This window comes from Alosa sapidissima, chromosome 22 (assembly GCF_018492685.1).
Source record: "Alosa sapidissima isolate fAloSap1 chromosome 22, fAloSap1.pri, whole genome shotgun sequence".
Classification (NCBI taxonomy): Eukaryota; Metazoa; Chordata; class Actinopteri; order Clupeiformes; family Clupeidae; genus Alosa; species Alosa sapidissima.
The window spans coordinates 21,851,089-21,868,197 of NC_055978.1; the positions used below are offsets into that span (position 1 = coordinate 21,851,089).

The window sequence follows — 17,109 nt, forward strand, 5'->3', positions numbered from 1 at the left end:
CAGAAAAACATAATGGATTGCTTGTGGAGTGCTCCATGGCAGCCTGTGGATCTCGGTGGGCTGGAAACAACTCTAATGACTCCTATTGAGTGATTTCTACAGCCCTCGCAGTTAATGCTGGCTCAACAGTGACCACAGACTCTCACGGCTAATTGACCTTGGTGATGATTGGTTTCTCGACATCTTTTCAAGGTGGTTGCCATGGCTGCTCGGAGCCTTGGTCGCCGAGGGCTACGCGTGTGGGAGGAACACACGTCTTCGCAATGAGACGTGTGTATGTGTGTGTGTGTTGAGTGAAAACAAACACGTCACAGTTGCACAAAGTCAACTACGGTGAAAAAGTGCAGGTGGCCTTGAAGATAAGCTAGTGTTCGGTAAAGAAAACATCTCTCAACCTTTCCCTCAATAAGACATTGTACACAGACACAGAGGAAGAATAACAAAACCCCAGGCTCCTCCAAACAAAACAAAAACAAAACCAAATCACTCCAGGTTCCCCCTCTTCAGAGAGAAAAAAAGCTAGTGAATTATTTGTTGAAACAAACGAAATTGTCTCACGAGTCCTGCTGTGTGCCATCTGTTGCCGCCACCGGAGCCGATAACATACACACACACACACACACACATACAAACACACACACACACACGCACACATACATACAAACACACAAACAGACACACATAGCACACCCCCACACACACAAACAAAACAAACTCCTGTGTGAGTGCAGGTTTGTCTGAACTCTCTGTGAGTGCCCTCCACTAATACATCAGTCCTAAAGGGGTACCCGCTGTGCTCCTAAGGCCTGTGCAAAGAAGCACTCACACAGACGTGGGGGGTGCTGTCGTCGCGTCCGACTTTAATCAATGGACAGGTTGATCGCTTCACCTCGTAAATGGCCTTGGCAGATTGCTTTCTCTCTTACACCCCCCCCCCCCCCCCAACCACATGGCTCACGTTTCTTTTTGTCACATTGAAGTGTTCTGCTTCATCTGCGACAAAATGGACGGCAGGCAGCACTGAACCAGGGAATGTCTCAGCCAAACAGAGCGACATCAGTTCCTGAGGTAAGCATGCCTTCTATTAAACAGTGTGAATTCTCAGCTTGTTGTGTCTCAGACTGACAGCGGCCTCTGCACTCGTCTCCAGTCAACAAGCTGCAACCTGGTTCACCACCCGAAGGCTAAGAGCTGTTTGTCTGCGGTTACACAGTCAACACCATGATTAGTGTCAATCTCCATGCCATTTCAGGCACGAGCCAAGCCTAATCAGGGGCTTTAAACAATCCCACCAAACCGCCTGCTGCACACACACAACACACACACACTGTGACAAAAACAAAGGCTTGGCTCTTAAGGAAATGTTCTTCAGCACTCGTATCTGTCTACTTTTATTGAATCCACAGTATTTTGAAGTGTGCAGTGGAGCAAGATGAAACAAATAAACACACACACACACACACACACACACACACACACAGACACACATTCTTCACAGTAGTGTTGCACGGTGTATCGATACAAAAAAGGTATCGCGATGCCTTCACGCAAAAAACGATACGATTTCAGACGTTTTTAGAATCGATACTTTATTAAAATAATTACGTTCTGTGTCTGTGTGAACTGCTGCTCTCACTGCTCCTGGCAGGCATCTAGGCAAGTGGGCGTGTCAAGCAGGCAGCTCTGAGTGAGTGAGTGCGCAGCCAACGTCAACATAGTTCTTTGCCGACAGTTGTTCTAGGCCTTGTGGATAAAACAAAAGGTGCAGTGAAATCTGCAACTATTTCGGATACATTGCGAATTAAGGCAAGCCATCAGGTACACAAAATCATTTAAAAGCAGTAGGCTACGCATGGAACTTGGCTAAACACCTCGCAGACATATCCCAACATTTTTAAAGAGTTCAAAGAACGACAGGTTCTTTGAATGAATATGCTATAGAAAACACGACTACATGGTTAGTGTCAAGTTCTTCTCTTATGTTTTAGTCTAGCCTAAGTGAAACGAGTATGGTTCGCTGGGATAAAGCGAACCTTCCTTCATCAATGAATTTTGACGATATATAACGAGCTGTAATCATTTTGACGAGACATAACGAGCTGTAATCATAGGGTGCTAACGTGATGAAAGCGCAATGTTCACGCCAGAATAACATTACCATAACTTGTAAACGATCTATTTCATGTTCGGTCAGTAGCCTACTACTGGTAATATTTGTCATGGCATGTAGACTGCAATTTGTTCAATAATTATTGCCCAGGTGTAGGATAGGCTACCCGAAATGCGCTAATTAAAGCCCACAGCATAATACCACCAAAGCGTGTTAAGTCCTAATAATAATAGCGGCGTATTGTTACAGTACGTGCTAGCAAATCATGTTATCAAAGAAATAGACGTAATGTAGGAATGCACACAGATATATTGCAACAGATAATGGTGTAGGCCTATCTGACGAAGACCTGAGTGGTTGGAACGTCGTACTTGTACACTGGGCGCAAAGGAAACTATCCTCACATTTTCCCCTTTGCAACTGTCAAAGAAATCCCATGAACACGGGAAGGCCTAGGGTAGCCTATACTGTACATCAGATGGCCTAAAGATTAGGCCCCTCTGCATAGCATTCAGTAATTCGCATGCAGTAATTTTAACACTGACCTTGATCTAGCCTAGTTTGGCTATTTAAAGCTACTTTATTGCCAAAACACAACACAATGTAAATTAACTATAACAAACAATAAAGGACTTAATCACAGAAAGTAGGCCTACTATTTTACTGACTATAAAAAATAATAATTGTGTAGGAAGTTTAGAAGTTTAGAACCCAGAATTTACCTACACACTACAAAAGTGCACCAAATTCAACACAAATGAAGGAGGTATGAGTCCTTTCTTCTCCAGATATCTTAGGATTTCGCCATAGTATCGTTTTAGTATCGAGCATTGTGATATTTATGGCAGGTATCGTATCGAAGTCATAATTTTGGTATCGTGACAACACTACTTCACAGTGCATAATTGTTTCATGCTGCGAACCAAAATATATGCATTTCCTGCACTCCATGATCAAGTTGGTGATGACCGCTGCAGACTGACCTGTGTTGAAGCCTCTGCCCAGTGCCAGCCATGGCCGATGGTTCTTCCACAGGTTCCCCAGGTACCAGTCACTCTGGTTCTCCACCAGACCCAGAACCTGTTGCCCTGCAGGGGACACACACACACACACACACACACACACACACACACACACACAAGTTAAGGAACACTGACAGAGACAAACAACAGTGGCTTATAAGATACATTTAAAACCAGAGAGGGTGATGAAACAAATCACATTAGAAGGGAAAAGGAAAGAACCCTTCAGACTAAAACAGAGCCTGTCTGATGTAAGCAGGGGACAATATAGATGGAACATTTCACATGTGCGTGTGTGTGTTTGTGTTTGTGTGTGTGTGTGTGCTAGATCCAGCTGATAAACCACAAGCAGAAAAGACCAAATCTGGTTCACTTCATAAAGTCAACCTCCTCTCCACGAGGTCTTAAATGACTGAATTATTGCCTTTCGTATCACGAGTCACGAGACAAATACCCAAAACACCACCAACACAAAACAATACACTGCTCAGTTCGATCAAAGTGCAGCCAACCAATACAGTTTAAATACAGCAGTGCAAAAAAGAGCTAAATCAATATGAATGTCTAACACAGTTTAACAAGGCACTGTAAAATATAACAATATTAAAACACATGAGCAGTAAATCATAAAACTACCTTCACAATCTAGTACAAAATAAAAATCTTACAAACTGCCGTCAAAAGAGAAATGACCCCCAGAAGTTAATATAAAGTATCATCAAAGAGTCTACTACTACTTCTATTCTACTTTTGACAGTTTCATAAGACCTTTAGGTTATTGTGAGGAGGACCATTTGAAAACGTAAAGTTTAACTCAAAGGGACTCAAAGTGCTAAATACCGGAATTTTCCTTTAAGGGAGTATCTACACTGTGTGACTGTCCAAGCCATTGTTGAGTGGTTGAGAGGGGAGAAAAGGCCTTCTGAAGGACCTTTGCACTTTCTTTGAACCAGACTGGAACAGATCCCATGCGAAGAAAAACTTCTCGGCCTGCTAAACAGCTCATTGAAGGAGGCCTCCATTGAGAAGGAAATTCAGTTCACCAAGCTTGGTTTCTATTTAGGAGTTTTTAGGGCCGTCCCTTTTCGTTTCGTTTCAGATTGAATGTTTCAGCGCGTTTAAATCAGTGCCGCTCTCTGCGGAGGTGCTCTGTGACCTGATGTTAATTGGTTTGAAACTTCAGACTTTTTTTTTAAATTGATCACGCAACAGGGCGGAAGGTTGAGCAGGATGACTGATGCTGTGGAAGCTCAATGTCAGCGTTCGTTCAGCTGTTGCAGCTGTCAGCATGTTTGAGTTTCTTCAACTTTCCGAAACTATTCCAACTTCTCCAAAGAAAACAAGGTAATAGCTCAATAGCGCTTGCTGCACTCAAAGCGTCAGAGTTGAATGGATGAGGTTATCCAAAAGCTTTGAAAGGTGCAATGTTTTTTCTCTCACTCTCTCTCATTTCTTCAAAAAGCTTCAATTTTCCACTTTTCTACATGTACAAATGCACTATACATACAAAATTTTCTTTGTTCCTATTTGTTTCTATGTTTTTTAAGGTTATCTAACACTTACTTTTCAGTGTCCTTAAATAATATCTTTCTTTAACTTTCTTCAAGTTCTTTTATGTTCATACAATTTTCATCTGGATTGCCAGTGCATATGAATTGTGCAATATATACATAAACTTGCCTCTTCTCTCTTTCTCACCCCCCCCCCCCCCCCCCCCCAGCCCCCCTCTCAAACACACAAGCGTGCACGCACACACACACACACACACACACACACTGCTCACTGCTGTAGAATGGTCAAAGCCATCGTTCCATTATTCATTCCAAACAAATGCAAACCATGCTCATGTAACAGAAGAGCCGCCCCTGCTGTGCAGTCTGGACAAACACAAACGTGGCGCCTCTTTTGGCGACCGCCTCGTCGGTATTCTCTGGTCTCTCTTGGCGACCGCCTCGACAGTATTCTCTGGCCGCACCTGATCCGGCACGCTCATTGAGGCTGGCTGTGGATGGCATTCAGAGAGACAGACTTGCGTAGTCGGGCTACCCACCACACCGATGCCATGGAGCCCAATCAGCTCTTTGTGAAGTCCACTCTTATTCATCCTCCTCGGTCTTGAAATGGGGCTAGACGAGTTTTTGTGTGTGTGTGGGGGGGGGGGGTCATGGCCCCCCTCACGTGTGTTTGTGTGTGTGTGAGAGACTGGGAGTGAGTGTGTGTGTGTGTGTGAGCAAGTGGGAGTGAGTAAAAAAAGCTTGAGTGGGGGACTGCACTGAACTGACATCATGTTGCCTGCTATCAGGCACCACTTGTGCAGAGCGGGTACAGTCTCCACAAACACTTGTTTATTTAGTCAGAGACAAGAGCGGAGGCCTATCCCACAATGCCTCACTCACAGCACAGCACGGATCCCCCTAAAGCCCCCCCTCTTACTCTCTTTATCTCACTCACTCTGCCATCTCCACTTGTTGTTTACCGCACAACTCCCCCCCCACCTTGATCTCACGCTCTCCTTGTCTTTCTATCCGTCTCGTTTTACATTTTGCTCTATGTCTTTGTCTTCATCTCTCTCTTTATCCCTCGCTCTCCCCCTCTACTTCTCTCTCCCTCTCTCCACAAAGTCTTACATTATTGATCTCCTCGGCTACTCTGGACCCTGTGGCAGATACCATTGCATATCTGTTCTAACATAATCAAAATCTCATCCCCCCTTGTACACACACACACACACACACACACACACACACACACACACACACACACAAACACACTTGTCTCCGACCCGACATCAGCGAGAAATCTCATGCTCTCCTGCAGACATGTTAAAAGATCCCGTCTATATACTGAGCCATCCAACCGAGATACGTCCACTCACCCCCCTCCTCCCTCCCTCCCTACCTCAAATCTCATGGCCCACAATAAATAGCGGAAACCAAAACACAATTTGATTGTCTGGACTCAGTCTGCACCTGGGCCCACTTTTTCTCAGGCCCTGTGAGAGCAAAAGTTGGAAGTCGAGAAGCAGCTGGCGTTGAAAAGTTGAGAAGCATCCTCGGAGTTATCAGTTTACCGGAGGACGCTTAAGGGGGGAGGGGGGGGGGGCGGACTGTTCAGCCACAATAAAAACCTGCTGGTGCGTCCACTCCCTCACCTGGGGAGGGGTGATAAGGGCTCCCCGTTTCTTTTACGGTGCAAAGCCGTAAAAGCGTAATGACTGAAACTGTGCTTTACAAATAGGTGTAAATAGAGGTGCCACAGGCTGGGTGAGTTATTCACAGGCTTGGTGGTCATTCAAGAGTGCATGGGAGGAAAGTGGCCATAGATCCAAAATGTGTGAACAGTAATCTACCAGATCACTGTGGCAAGACATAGCGCTATCTCGGTAATTAGAAACTCACATCTACACTGCATTATATTATGAAATGACATATGATGCACAGCAAGTACCAGCTCTGTTGGACACAACCTCTTCATGCATTGATGGATACAATCAATTATTTGAGGTGATAGAAATGAAGGAAAAGGAAAAGAAAAGGGACCAGAGGATATTAAAGAGGAGGAGGAGAGGAGAGCAGGAGAAGAGGATGAGAAGAGGAGAAGAGGAGAGGAAGAGGAGAGGAGAGCAGGAGAAGAGGAGAAGAGGAGAGCAGGAAAAGAGGATGAGAAGAGGAGAAGAGGAGAGGAGGAGGAGAGGAGAGCAGGAGAAGAGGAGAGCAGGAGAAGAGGAGAGGAGGAGAAGAGGAGAGGATGAGAAGAGGAGAGAGGACAGGGCTGCTGTGGAAATGGTCGGAGGGCATGGTGCCCTATTCTATATTCATGTGACTGGCAGTTTGGAGTTTTAACACTACATTAAACTACAGTGGACACGGAGGGGCTGGGAGAGACAAAAGTGAAATGCAAATATAGAAAGAGAGACAGAGGAGAGAGTGAGAGAGAGAGGGAGAGAGAAAGAGAAAGAGGGAGAGAGAAGAGGGGGAATGTGTAAGTAAACTTCTGCGCAGCCATGATAAACTCCCGTTGACCACGACCCTTCTTCAACATGCCCACATGTTTTGCACACTCCTGGAATTCAGCCAAGGACTCACACAGTCATCATACTCGGAGGTGCGAAACACAGACACGGATACAGACACACACACACACATCACGGACATGGACACGGACACACGCGCACACACACACACACTCTCTCTTCTCTTCTTATCTACCCCACCACCCACACACTTTCACGGTGACTGCACTAAAAGCCGACGCCTAGAGACAGCACCCAGGACCAGAGCCAGGAGAAAGATCGAGGGAGGAGAGGTGAGGAGAATAGAGGAGGAGAGAGAAGAGGAGGAAAAGAGATGAAGAGGAGGAGTAGGATGAGAAGGAAAGAGGACACGGGGGTTATGATTAAGGGAAGGTAGGGGATTCAAAGGAGACGCTGCAGGTAAGATTGCAGCGGCACATCAATCATTCGCTCCACGCTGGCGCCAGTAGGGTAGATGACGGGGAGGTGACTGAGGCCCGTGGTGGATGCTGTGTGGAGCAGAGGGCAAAGCAGGGCTCAGGATGCAGCGCGGGGGTGGAGGGAGGAGAAGCACTCTCCTGTACTACTAAGGCAGTCTGCCTCTGGTGCGACACAGACAGAATTCCCTCCTGCCCATCCATTTCAAACCTGCTACATTTAAATATTGAGTGTTCCAATTACAGGAGTATACTACTTGCAAAACTAAAAAATATTACAGTCTACTTTCCAAGCAAACATGTATCACTGCATATTTTGAACACTAAATCGAACCCTAACCCAGACTCAAAGAACATCATCTGCAAGTACAAATGCAAGAAGTCCATTGATCTTAAACTTGACAAACTTAGGTACAGACTGGTCAAACTTTCTCCAATGCCACACTGATGATGCAGGCACTTTGCCACTCTGAAATGTTCCAGCTCCTGCGTTCCTGAGGCAGTAGGGATGTCCGTCCATACAAAAAAAAATCCCACTCTCTCTCTCTCACTCTCTCTCTCACACACTTCTTTGGTGGCGGCCACAAAGTGCCTGATGGCACCATGATTCACAACACTACTCTGTGGCCAGGCAGAGTCTGTTAAAATGTGTCCTCCACAAACTTTTCTGGTTTTTTTATCTTCTCTTCCCCTCTCACACACACACACACACACACACACACACACACACACACACACACACACACACACACACACACAGCTCGGCGAGTAGCACTTTAACATTCAGCACCCCACAGTCACCTCCAGCCCTACTGACAGTGGTGCTAAAACTTTGATGGGCTGAGAGCTACAACTGGGAGATGGTCGGTAAGGTTTACATCCACAAGCTGATGACCGAGTCTATCTCTCTCCCTCACCCCGTCTCGGGCTCGTCCTCCAAGACCCGCTGCTGCCCATTAATCAGGTCAGTGTTGTGTGTGTGTAGAGAGAGAGTGTGTGTGTTTGGGTGTGTGTAGGAGGGTGTGTGTGCGTGTGTGTGAGTGGGGGTGGGGGGGGGGGTTGTAGTTAGATAGAATAATGAAAAAGGAAAGGGAACAAAAAAGGAGGCGATGCTAACTCACTATACTGCTGTTTCCAGGGCCACCTGGTACCTTGGGTGCCTCTGTGTGTGTGTGTGTGTGTGTGTGTGTGGGTTTGTGTGTGTGTGTGTGTGTGGGTTTGAATGTGTATAGTGGTGTAGCCGAGTTAAATAGGTGTGTCTGTGAGTGAATGTATATGCGTGAGTGTGTGGGTTGGGTTGTCATATCTCTTGTGTGTATGTGTGAGTGTGTGTGTGACTGTGTGTGTGTGTGTGTGTATGTGCGTGTGTGTGAGAGAGAGTTTGCATGTAGAGCAGCAACACAGCACCTCCCATCAGCCTGTGATGATGAACAAGGTCAACCCCATGCTGAGCTCCCTGCACCCTGACAGTGCCCCCCCCCCCACCTACCATTTACTCATTCAACACATATTCTACACAATAACACACACTCAGCCTTTGCTTCCTCTCCTCCCATCTCTGTCTGTCTGTGTGTGTGTGTGTGTGTGTGTGTGTGTGTGTGAGTGTGAGTGAGAGAGAGAGAGAGAATCCCACACACCCCCCACTGACACTCGAGTCATTCAAAACAGGAGGTGGGTTGAGAGATGAACGGTGGTGTGCAAACAGGAAGTCACGCTCAAAGCTAATTACTTGAACTAACTGTCTTCCCTTGTGGCGTCGCACGCGTGTGAACAAACAAAGTCAAGACAAAATAAACAAAAGAGAAAACAACAACAATAAAAGACCAGAGACGCGGGGCCTCCTCTCCTCTCCTCACTGCTTTGTTTGATGGGGAACCACCCAGAGGGAATTGAGGAATAGAGAGAGAGGAGAGGAGAGGAGAGAGAAGAGAGGAGAGAGAGAGGAGTGGGGCGTATCCAAACCAGAAAAACAACTCCCCCCTAAACCGCCACAAGGTGATGTAGGAGAGGAGAAGAGGGTGATCAAGAGTGAAAGTGTGTGTGTGTGGAAGGGGGTAGGGATGTAACGGTATGAAAAATTAACCTCACGGTTATAGTGACCAAAATTATCACGGTTTTCGGTATTATCACGGTATTTCTAAAAGTGTGTTCAATATGTTCAGAAAGCACTGATAGGCCTACACAAGCTGAAATAGTTTCAAAACGTTTCCTGTTCACTTTTTTCTTGGTTATGTTTAATTGGCTATGTGCTTATAGCTTAACTTACCCTACCATAACTTGGAGTTTGCTATTTCTGTTATTTGGATCTAATGAGAGAGACCAAAGTAAGCGTTCAAAATAAAACTTTAGGCTACTGTATTCTCCTGATAACGTGAGTGGAATGGATTTAATGTGGACGTGAATATAAAAAGACGCAGAGTGGCTACATGATACACTGCACATTTTGCGGTGAAAATGTTCCGCCTTTTAAAATCAGGTGTAGCCTAATCCGAATCATAGTTAAAACCATCAATTAGACAACAGAATCAGTAGGGTACCAGTTTTGTTTCATTGTACCAGGCCTACTGTATGTCAAAATCAGGTTTGGATGAAGCTGGGAAAGATTAAACACACGGTTTCCACACCGCGGTAATCAACAGTGATAATCATGATATTTGAAATGAAAACAGTAATTGTTATCGTCAACATTTTTATCAGTTTACCATTATCACAACATCAACAGTTTACCATTATCACAACATCAACAACAACGTCAACATTTTTATCAGTTTACCATTATACTGGTAATCGTTACATCCCTAGTGGGGGGGACTTTTTCAGGAAATAACATTTCTGTCAGAGTGCTCAGAGAGTTTTTATCGAGCATCAGCATCCGTATCTGAATCAGTACAGCAAATTAATTAAATGAATTCACTCTGAGATGATCTACTCAACATATTACCCTTTCCATCTCGATTTTCCCTGTTTAAAAACCCATGCATACGGACAGTAACATACAAATTTATGCACAAACACGCATACAACACACACACACACACACACACACACATACGAAATGAAGGGCAAAGGATGTGTTCGGGTGGGAAAGGTTTCATCATCTGACTGCAGAAGTTTCAGCATTAAACCCGAAAGTAAACAAAAACAAGCCCAGACACAAACACATTATCGCTTGCCGAGAGTTGCTCCGCAGACGACGACGTCTGCACCAGCACCAGCGCTCGCCTCCTGCGTCTCATGTTTGTGTGGGCTGCACTGCATGATGGGAACGGGGTAAACACTTAGATCAGGCGTTTGAAAGGCAGGCAGACAGCAAGCAAGGGGCCCAGCAGGGGGCCGTCAGCAGTAAGCAACTGCAGAGTCTTGTTTGTGTGAGTGTGTGAGTGAATGAGTGTGTGTGTGTGTGTGTGTGTGTGTGTGTGTGTGTGTGTGTGTGTGTATGTATGTATGTATGTGGTATGTGTTTCTGGATGTTTGTCTGAATGTTGGTCTGCATAAGCGCGTGTGTTTATGTGTGTGTGTGTGCGTGTGTGTACACATGAAAATGTGAACGCCAGTGAGCATTTACAACCACAACAAAAAAACAAGCCCGAGTCTTTGAGCTACCGCCAGCTCACAACACTTCAACGGCTGTTCTGCTCTACCCAACACTTTGAATTCCACCTGTCAAACCAGAGGAAGAGAAAGAGAGACAGAAAAAAGGAGTGTGTGTTCTTCTTCCAATCGCATATGTTTCTAATGCTGGAAAAACAAACTGACCCGCTCAGCCATTTACATCTTTTCTTTTGGTAGAGACGCTTTTATCCTGAGTGATGCACAAGCATAGACCATAGAGCATAGACCATCGAGCATAGACCATAGACCAGAGCATAGACCATAGACTCTCACAATCTATGGTCTATGCTCTATGCTCTATGGTTTATGCTCTACGGTCTATGCATAGAGTATAGATAGAGCGACTGTAGACCATAGATCATGGAGCATAGATTATAGAGCACAGACTGTAGACCATAGACTGTAGACCAGGGGTATTCAATTAATCTTCAGCGAGGTCCAGTTACGGAAAATTTCCTCAAGCAAAGGTCCGTAGCATCATAATGTTTAACGTGCATGTTTAGGCTATGTATATGTATGTATGTATAATATTAGGATGGATGGATGGAGCCTAGTTGTAGATAGATAGATAGATAGATAGATAGATAGATAGATAGATAGATACTTTATTGATCCCCAAGGGGAAATTCAAGAAATATAAGATTGTAGGCCTAGGCCTAATGTTTAATGTGAAATAAAATAAGGCAACAATCGAAACTAGAAAAGCATTTCCTGAAGGAAATACAGTCCATGAAAATGCAAAAATATGATGTAAAATATCATACAGAGTAAAAACAAACTATATTGGTTGCTAGGTAGATGAGGTTTAATATAGTTGGAATGACTGAACAGTTAGATAGGTGGATAGTTTAAATGGTTAAATTATTTAGGTAGATAGTTGACGATAACTGACACTTGGAATGGCTCTAATGTTTGCTAGCAGTTATGCTAACTATGTTAACAAAGATAATAATGTTAACTATGCTAACCATGTGACTTAGCTAACCTAGCTAATCATTTTAGTAGTTATGCTAACTATGCTAACTAACATGCTAACTATGTTAACCATGTGACTTAGCTAACTTAGCTAATCATTTTTAGCAGTTATGCTAACTATTCTAACTAGCATGCTAACATGCTAACTATGTTAACCATGTGACTTAGCTAACCTAGCTAATCATTTTAGTAGTTATGCTAACTATGCTAACTAACATGCTAACTATGTTAACCATGTGACTTAGCTAACTTAGCTAATCATTTTTAGCAGTTATGCTAACTATTCTAACTAGCATGCTAACATGCTAGCATGCTAACTATGCTAACCATGTTACTTAGCTAACTTCGCTAATCATTTTTAGCTGTTTTGTTAAAAATGCTAACAATGTTAGCAATACCATCATGCTAACTATGCTAACCATGCTAACTAGCTACAGTGGGTAGGAGTCATAGTTGATGACAAGTAACAGTTACAATGGCTGAACAGTTAAAAAGTTCAGTAGTTTAAAGGGTTAAATTGTTTAACAGTGAAATCAGATAATGTCTAATAAGGGGAGAACAGCCACTCTCGGAAAACTTCCGGTTTCTGAACTGGTTGCAGTTCCTTCTGTGGTTCCACATGAGGGCGCTCGTCCACGAGTGCAGAATGCATGGAGGTCTATGGAGCTGTACCCCTCAAAATCCACTTTTCTCGGGATATAATTTTTTTTCAAGTAATTTGAATATTGTATTCGAAAGGGGAGGCAAAGAAAATACACTTGGTGGAGTATTATATTTTTTAAAGTCACTTAATTGTTCTAAAAAGCCTTTCAAACGTGTCAATGATGTCACTCATTAGCACAATGCTAGCGTGTTATGGGCAACAACGACCCAAACTGTAAGAAATCAAAAGGACATAAGTACTCGTTCATTCAACTTTTGACCTATATCCCATGTTGAAGTTATACAAACTATAATCAAATCTGAGATTTGTCAACGACAATCAGGTGAAAGAGACAAATTTAGCAGTCTAGCTCCATTGACTCCCATTCATTCTGCACTCATGGCGATCGCCCCCAGTGGAAATCTGGTGGAACTGCAACCAAAATTCGGTACAATGGGACTTAATACGGAGTGGCCAGGCTCTCCGTAGACGGGCTCTGGTGAAATATTGTAGTGAGGACTTTTATTTTGAAACAGTTTTTGGCAGAGGAAGCAGTTGAACAGGATGTGTAGTCTTAATAGGGCCAGTTTGTATGCTTAAAGCCTGAGACTGGCAGTTGATCCAGGTGGCCTGAACACCTGCCATAGGATTCTAATTGTTGTGATGTCATAAAGGCCCAATGTTAAGTCAATGGGGAAATTTTGAGTAGTTTTTAATTAATAGTTTAAATAAAATAAAATAAGTATAAAAGTTACAAAGCTGAAAAATACATAGCACTCTTGTCCTAAGTAAGACCTACGTAACATAGTTTGAATGAAGTTTCTAAGTTAAACGGTTGAAGCTGCATTAAATGCGTTAGAAGAAGAAGAATAAGAAGAAGAAGCCTAGGAAGAACAGTACAGTGCATTTTCATGCACTGTAATGAGGAGAAATAAGGCAAGATAAGAGTAGCCTAATTGGGGAGAAAAACTGAGTAGCCTTGGCTATTTTTAAGATCTTAACGTGAACTTAAAATAAAATTTGAGCTGAGACAAGGATGGATATTCCACAGCTGGTTCCTTGAACCCATTAATTTTTTTTTATGTTGACCCGAAATCCTGGAAACCCAGGAACATCACGTTGTTGGGCAGTGAATGCATGTAGGCTTAACTAGATTGTGGTGGATCAATCATATTGCCTTCTTAAATCGTAAAATATTCTGTGGTCTCAGTTCACTGTTGAATGGGCCTAGCCTACCCTATGCTTGCTCAAAATATATGCTTTGTCTAGTAGAGGTGCTTCAAATTGGCGCTTAAAATCGCCTGTCTCAGAATATATAGAAGAGGTCCAGGGCAATTCCGCGCAAAACTGTCACATCCATATTTAGTTGGCGTCATGGACATGACAGTTTTGTGTGGTATTGCCCCCGTATCGTTATATAAAGCTCTGTTCTCGCTGTCTAGCTTTCTCCTCTTTGAGCAATCGATGATTTGAAAATAACTTGCTTATCGTTAACTTAGATATCCATCTGATTGTTTCTCGTCCCGTCTCCTCTCCTCGCTCGTTTCAGGCTATCAGTCTCTTCCCCATAGTAGGCTACTTTACTCACTGACTTGACTTTATCAGAATTCACAGAAGCTCCTGAAGTAAATGCTGTTATCCTAACCAACGAAACATTTAGCGCAGCTTTGAAATCTTACGTGAAAATCTAAATTAGGCTATTATGGTCTGGGTCCAGATAGGATCACGTCACGGTCCGGACTCGGACCGCGGTCCGCCATTTGGTGATGGCTGCTGTAGACCATAGAGCATCGAGTGCGAGCGAGTGGTTGATAGGGAGGTAATGATTGAGGGCAAAGCTGCGTGTTGAGCAGGCTAATGGGGACTGCCTCTGGGTTCACCTTGAGGGAGGGAGGGAGAGCGTGAGGGCTGGGTGAGTGGGCGTGAGTGGTGAACAGTGGCAACCAGGCTCCCGAGGAATGATCTTCTAATTAAGATTGATCCAGTCCCCTGACCCAACACCCACCCACCCATCCATCCATCCAGCCAGCCAGCCAGCCAGTCGACAAACAACAGAAAAGGAACAGGGAGATAGAAAGGCGCAAAGATGCAGAGAAGAGGAAAAAAAAAGAGAGAGATGAGAGAAAGAGAAGAAAATGAGAAAGAGAGAGAAGACAAGGGAAGAGAAGAAAACATTACAGAACAGTGATGCCTATTGTAGTGAAACAACAGATATTAATAGACACAGACCCCACACTACCTGATTGATTCGCTCTCATAACCGCGCTCGGCTGAATCAGAGGCATCAGCAAACGAGTCTTGACAGAACACTTAGAGGAGGAAGCGGCACACTTGAAGACGCCTCAAAGGACTCTGCCACAGTTCTGAGGAAGTGAGTATAACTCATCCCCCAATTGACCCAAACGCTCGTTCTCTATGACTCCCTCCCTCGTCGAGCAAAGTAAGAGGTATGTGCTTGAGCAAATCCAATGAGAAGCCATTACACACAGCTTGTTGTAAGCAAAACACTTTGCATTTCCTACCGGTATTGTTCACAGCAGAGTTAAAGATCAATCTACTGTAATCAAGCTGACATGTGTTCTGAATGGTTAGTGTGATTTAAAAGCTATCTGTGCTACTGGTTGTTGTCATTCTGATTTGCCTGACGGAGAAAATGTACCTTTGAACTTGTGAAAGACGGCCCAAAGCTCGGCGATGTCGGTGGCGAAGGTGATGTCAGTGTCGAGCACGATGACCTTCTTGAGGTCTGAGGGCAGCGCTTTGGTCAGCACCAGCTTCATGAGCCCATAGATGCCCGAGTAGTGCTTGTTGGGGATCCAGGACACTTCAGACTGGAGTGGGAGGGAAAAAGAGGGATAGAGAAAGAGAGAGAGAGAGAGAGAGAGAGAGAGAGAGAGAGAGAGAGAGAGAAAGAGGGGGGAGAGAATGAGAGGCAAAGAGGGAGAGAGAGATTGAGAGAGAGAGAAAGTGAGGCGGGGGGTAAGTGGGCTGAAGATCATGATAAATTCAAAGATATTCTTCACAACCACCTATTGTTTTTCATTTTCAATTCTACCCTACAGTGATCCCTCCCAAAAACTGCCCTCACCTTCAGCTCATCGGCGTCGTAGAAGTCCACCCGCACGGCCGGCACCATCCAGGTGTGGAAGAGGGAGGCCAGGATGCGCTGGGCGATGGAGTCCGTGATGAAGTGGAAGTGCAGCGGGTTGCGCCTGTCACACGGGCAAACACACACACGACAGGACATCAGTGGCTACTCTGGGTCTTTCCAGCATGGACACAAACACACAGCAAACGACAGCACATCAGTGGCTTCCAGAGCATCTGCCCTGGTTATTTCAAACATATGTATGCACATATGGTCACATGTTCTCACACATCCACTAGGTAGAGGTGGCATCTGCGCCTTTCATCTGATCGTTTTGTTTCGCCTGGTGCGTAACTCCAAAATAAAGTTCAGTCAAGTAGTAGAAAGTAGAGACCACCCTCAGTGGCTGAAAGATGTTCAAAATTGTATTCCGAGTGCAGAACCAGCATTACAGGCCACGAGAAACAAAAATAGGCACGTTTCGGGCCTAGCACATCATCAGTGTCTCAATTTCTAAAAAGTTTACTTTCTACTACTCACACATCTACTCACACACAGAGTACTCAAAGGTATATGGTATAGGACAGGAAATCAGTGGCGTTCCTACAGTAGTTCACTAACAAATGTATGCAGTCATGTGACCTCACACAAACAAACAAATTAAATTGCTGTTTTACAGCAAAACTAAGCTATTTTTTAACAATTTTTTAAAAAAGAAAATAGCCGAAAGGCATGTGAGGCCGTCCTTGAAAACAGCTCACCTTCAGAGGGAAAAGAACACAGTGCGGAAGTACACTGAGGGCAAAGCAGGACAGGGGTTTTTGTCTCCCTTTTTTTAAACATTACATTTTCTATTTCCTGACCTGAAACAGCTTGAAATCCAGTTCTCTGGCCTTTGTGTGGTTTGAGAAGGAACGAATATGAGAACGAATATGAAAAGCTGCTGTATAGAAGCTGTTCTGCTTTGTAGGAAGAGGCACGTTAGTTATGTGCTGAAAAGGGTGAGCGGGCAGGTAATTACACTTTGAACGCCAGCTCGTCAATTAGAGGGGGGCATTCAGGGGGTTTGACAACACATGCAGAAGTGTGTAGTATTTATATTTATATATATATATATATATATATATATATATATATATATATATATATATATATATATATATATATATATATATATATAGTTTAATTCCATATCAACTGGTCCATTTGG

At 44.1% G+C, this 17,109-nt stretch overlaps 1 protein-coding gene across 2 annotated transcripts in view; it reads right to left on the reverse strand.

Moving 5' to 3' along the window:
* Positions 1-17,109, reverse strand: part of large1 (LARGE xylosyl- and glucuronyltransferase 1) — a 63,922-nt gene that overhangs the window by 13,852 nt on the left and 32,961 nt on the right. For both annotated transcript variants that reach the window (XM_042079102.1, XM_042079103.1), the window contains 3 exons: positions 15,900-16,023; positions 15,471-15,642; positions 3,094-3,198 (listed from right to left, as the gene is read on the reverse strand). In XM_042079102.1, coding sequence (XP_041935036.1) covers positions 3,094-3,198; positions 15,471-15,642; positions 15,900-16,023 — 401 coding nt within the window. The remainder of the gene's footprint in view (positions 1-3,093; positions 3,199-15,470; positions 15,643-15,899; positions 16,024-17,109) is intronic.